Source organism: Zeus faber (assembly GCF_960531495.2).
Source record: "Zeus faber genome assembly, chromosome: 17".
Classification (NCBI taxonomy): domain Eukaryota; kingdom Metazoa; phylum Chordata; class Actinopteri; order Zeiformes; family Zeidae; genus Zeus; species Zeus faber.
The window spans coordinates 7,408,793-7,413,015 of NC_137204.1; the positions used below are offsets into that span (position 1 = coordinate 7,408,793).

The 4,223-nt window shown below is 39.8% G+C and overlaps 1 protein-coding gene across 1 annotated transcript; it reads left to right on the forward strand.

Annotated features, from left to right (window-relative positions):
• Positions 1-656: 656 nt before the first annotated feature.
• On the forward strand, positions 657-3,900 carry fbp1b (fructose-1,6-bisphosphatase 1b; the record flags this gene model as incomplete). The annotated part of the gene is made up of 7 exons (XM_080017466.1): positions 657-826; positions 1,475-1,637; positions 1,834-1,926; positions 2,778-2,918; positions 3,030-3,167; positions 3,490-3,609; positions 3,712-3,900. 7 exons carry the CDS (start codon positions 657-659, stop codon positions 3,898-3,900), a joined length of 1,014 nt encoding a protein of 337 aa, XP_079873592.1.
• Positions 3,901-4,223: the final 323 nt, after the last annotated feature.

The window sequence follows — 4,223 nt, forward strand, 5'->3', positions numbered from 1 at the left end:
CTTCATACTAAGCTCATCGTGGTTCATGCGTAGAGAGCATGCATTGCCAGTTTCAAAGTTGTTTTAAAGGGACGGGCCACAAATGACGGCCAAAGACATAAGATCAGAAAACCAGTGGCTCATTGTGAAATCCAGTGTAATCCTATTAGAACACCTATAAAATGAAACTTATACAATTCAATGATAATGACATTTATAATAGGTTTAAGATGTATTACAATTTATTTGTCATTCCTTTAATTGACAAATATTTTAAATAAAGAAACATTTTAAAGAAAGGTAATGTTATTTTTTTGTTGGTAAAATGATGTTCAGACATCACAAAAGACATCAGTGTCTTTTGTCAGATGGGAATTAGCTTAGTATCCGTTTTTAGGGACAGCCAGATAAGCGCCAAAGCTTAAAGGCGGGCTGGGATTGAATCGGAAGAAGGCCCAAAGCCATTGAAGAACAAGTTCATTATCTCTGAACTTTGCTCTCACAATGCGGAGCCAGACGTGATCAAGCGGGGCAGATGCCTGCTGATTGGCTGGGATGGCTGCACACCCCTGTCACCTCCTTCCCCCTATCTCCATTCCACAGTTCTCTTATAACTGTTGCGGCCGCACCCACCTGTTTCACTTTGCGACCGGCCGACATCCCAGAGTCTGATCACCATGTCCGACAGAAGCGCCTTCGACACCAATGTGGTCACCCTCACCCGCTTCGTCCTGGAGGAGGGCAGGAAGGCCCAGGGGACGGGGGAGCTCACCACCCTGCTCAACTCCATCTGCACCGCCGTCAAAGCCATATCCACCGCTGTGAGGAAAGCTGGCATTGCTAACCTGTAAGTAGGACACAGTCTGGTTTGATTTTTAGTTGTAGTTTTTTCTAATGGAGGAGTTGACGGAATACAATGGATGTTCCAGTTCATGTCTCTGAGGGGCCATGAAATAAGGCTTAAAGTTAATTATTTCTGGACCAATGACTCTTCGTTGATGAATAGGTCATTCATGAAAGGGTTAAGGTTCGCCAATGCTGTAGTGTTTCCAAGCCTTGGTTTGTAAATTTGTTCATATATTAAATATATACACATATAGTTGAATATAAAATCAATATAAATAAATATAAATATGTATTTTATCTATTATACATGTTATATACATATTATATATTTAGATTTAAATATATATATATATAATTAATATTAATATTAATATTAATATTAATATTAATATTATTATTATTTTATATGTTATATACATATTATATAATTGTATCTGCTTGACATTTTGATTGTTGTAAATAGATGGGATTGTTGTTGATTTGGTCTTGTACTTTTAGCACTGGTTGAACTGGTGGAAGGTGTCATTTGGCAAATGTTTTAATAGAATAGAAAAGTCTCTATACATGCATTGGATATAAGAGTGTTTGAAAGTTGCAGAAGCTAGAGTTCACTCAGGCTGTTAATTATCCTTTCTTTCCCGTTGGAAAGGTACGGCATTGCTGGGAACACCAATGTAACCGGTGACCAAGTGAAGAAGCTGGACGTTCTGTCCAACGACCTGGTCATCAACATGATCAAGTCGTCCTTCACCTCTTGTGTTCTGGTGTCGGAGGAGGATGAGAAGGCCATCATCGTGGAGCCGGAGAAAAGGGTGAGCGTGCTTGTTTGTGTGTATTATGTGTGTGTGTGTGTGTGCACATGTGTGTGTGTGTGTGTGTGTGTGTGTGTGCGTGCGTGCGTGTGTGTGTGTGTGTGTGTGTGTGTGCGCATGATCACCTCAGTGCAATTGACAATGATATGTTCAAATGCAATTATCATGAGGATATAATTGTTTTTTTTACTGACAGGGTAAATACATCGTTTGTTTTGATCCCCTAGACGGCTCTTCAAACATAGACTGTTTGGTATCGATTGGATCAATCTTTGCCATCTACAGGAAGGTTTGTGACTTTTCTTGCATGTATTTTACATTGCATTACATTGTAATGCACCAATGTGCAACAATATTTGGTAAACTCGATCAGAAGTGAATGTAAAATATTTGACAAAATCTTTCTCTAGTGAAGTAATTCAGCTACAAAAGAGTAAGACGATGCCCTGCTCTTCAAAATTTTAAACCATATTCTTTAGATACTAGTACTAGAATTTCATATCAAAGAAGCCTAGTCCATCAACATGCCCTATACAGCGATTATAGATAAGAACTTGACAACTCCCCCCCCCCCTCCCAAAGAGTACAAATAAAAAATGTGTCAACCAGGTTGAATGTCAAATGAGTGCTTCAAATACAGTATATATTATATATAAGGCCTACTTTCTTCTTTGTTTTGTTCCTTTCATTTTCTCACACCCCTTGTAATTCCTCCACACTCCACAAGGGAGGCATACCCAACATTTTGAATACCACTGCATTAAAGTCAAGTTCAAGTTCAAGAGATTATTTGTCACATACAGTACATATACATACATAGATCCAGTGAAATGTCATGACACCCGGTGTTTACGCACAATAAGCTCTATAAGCTCTAAAAATACTAAAAATACTAAAATGTGCGTAATCGACAAGGGGCGGCTGCACAATGGCTATTCTGGGTTCTATGATGATTTAATAGAATTCATTGTCTGTGTTGTATTAAATATACATTTAAATCCTCCTAAATGAAACTTAGCTTAACTTACCAATGGAAACAAAACAACTACAACATTCAGCCTTGATAACAACAACAACATTGTGTGGATGTGTTTATTTATTCATTTACTTACTTACTTGTTTATTCATCTATCAACATAGGTCACAGATGATGAGCCAAGTGAAAAGGACGCGCTGCAACCTGGAAGGAACATCGTTGCTGCCGGTTACGCCCTGTACGGCAGCGCCACCATGATGGTCCTCTCCACCGGCCAGGGAGTCAACTGCTTTATGCTCGACCCAGTAAATGCAACACTTGTCGAAATACATGATCCTAAACGGATGATGTGTCCACAAATTCCCATTGTATGACTTTTTCGCAACGGCTGACATATGGACCTTGTTCCTTTAAAGTCAATAGGTGAGTTCATCCTCGTAGACAGGAACGTGAGGATTAAAAAGAAGGGAAAGATCTACAGCTTGAATGAAGGATACGCGCAGCATTTCTATCCGGATGTCACCGAGTATCTACAGAAGAAGAAATTTCCAGAGGTGCGGGCCATGAAAACCTTTATTTCATTTATTCTCAGACATGATTGTTTAATGACTTTTTAAAATGCTTTACAATCTTTATTTCATTCAGAAATAACTACATTTATCTAGAACATAAGCATGATCAAATAGCTTCCAATGAATTACGAGTGTTTGGTGACTAATGTCTACATACTTAAGTGAGTTACACAGTATCAAAGCGGCAAATACTACTGGTTCCAATTATGTTGCCACGATTCTAATCAATGTGGTGCTTGCTGAAGGATATCTTAACGTAACTCAACATAAACAATGGCGTCTTAACCTTTTTGTGTGTGTCCAGGATGGTTCTGCTCCATATGGTGGCCGCTATGTCGGGTCAATGGTCGCTGACGTTCACAGAACTTTGGTTTATGGAGGGATCTTCTTATATCCCGCCAATGACAAGAGCCCCAAAGGAAAGGTAAGTGGAAGATTGCGCCAGTAGACAACTACAATCGATTTTTGTTTGACGTACAGTGTCCTACTAAGCCAATCATCCGTCTATCTGGTTATTTTCCATCAGCTAAGACTGCTGTACGAATGCAACCCCATGGCGTTCATCATTGAACAGGCGGGAGGCCTGGCCACGACGGGAAGAATGAACGTTCTGGACATTCAGCCCACCAATATCCACCAGAGAGAACCGGTGGTCCTGGGCTCCCCTGACGATGTGCGAGAGTACCTTTCCATCTTTAAGAAACATGTCAAGTGAGGGATCCAGGTCCACAGTATTAGATTGAACGAACAAAGCTGATATCCCACTAGAGGTTTTCTACTCAATATCCTTCACCATCACCTGTACTGAACAAGAAGCAATAACAAATCAAGAAGGCCCTCATGGCTGAGTTCAGGTCCCTAAACTCTTGGCTCATTATATGTTCATCTAATGCATGACCGGTGTTGCTGTGTGTTTTAGTTGCACTGAACATGCGTCTTGATCCGGCCCTCCCCATTTTTTTTAATAAACAAACACTTAAGAAATGAAAAATGTGCTTTTTCTATTTCCTACCAAAATGATGTCAGGTGTTTTTTTCA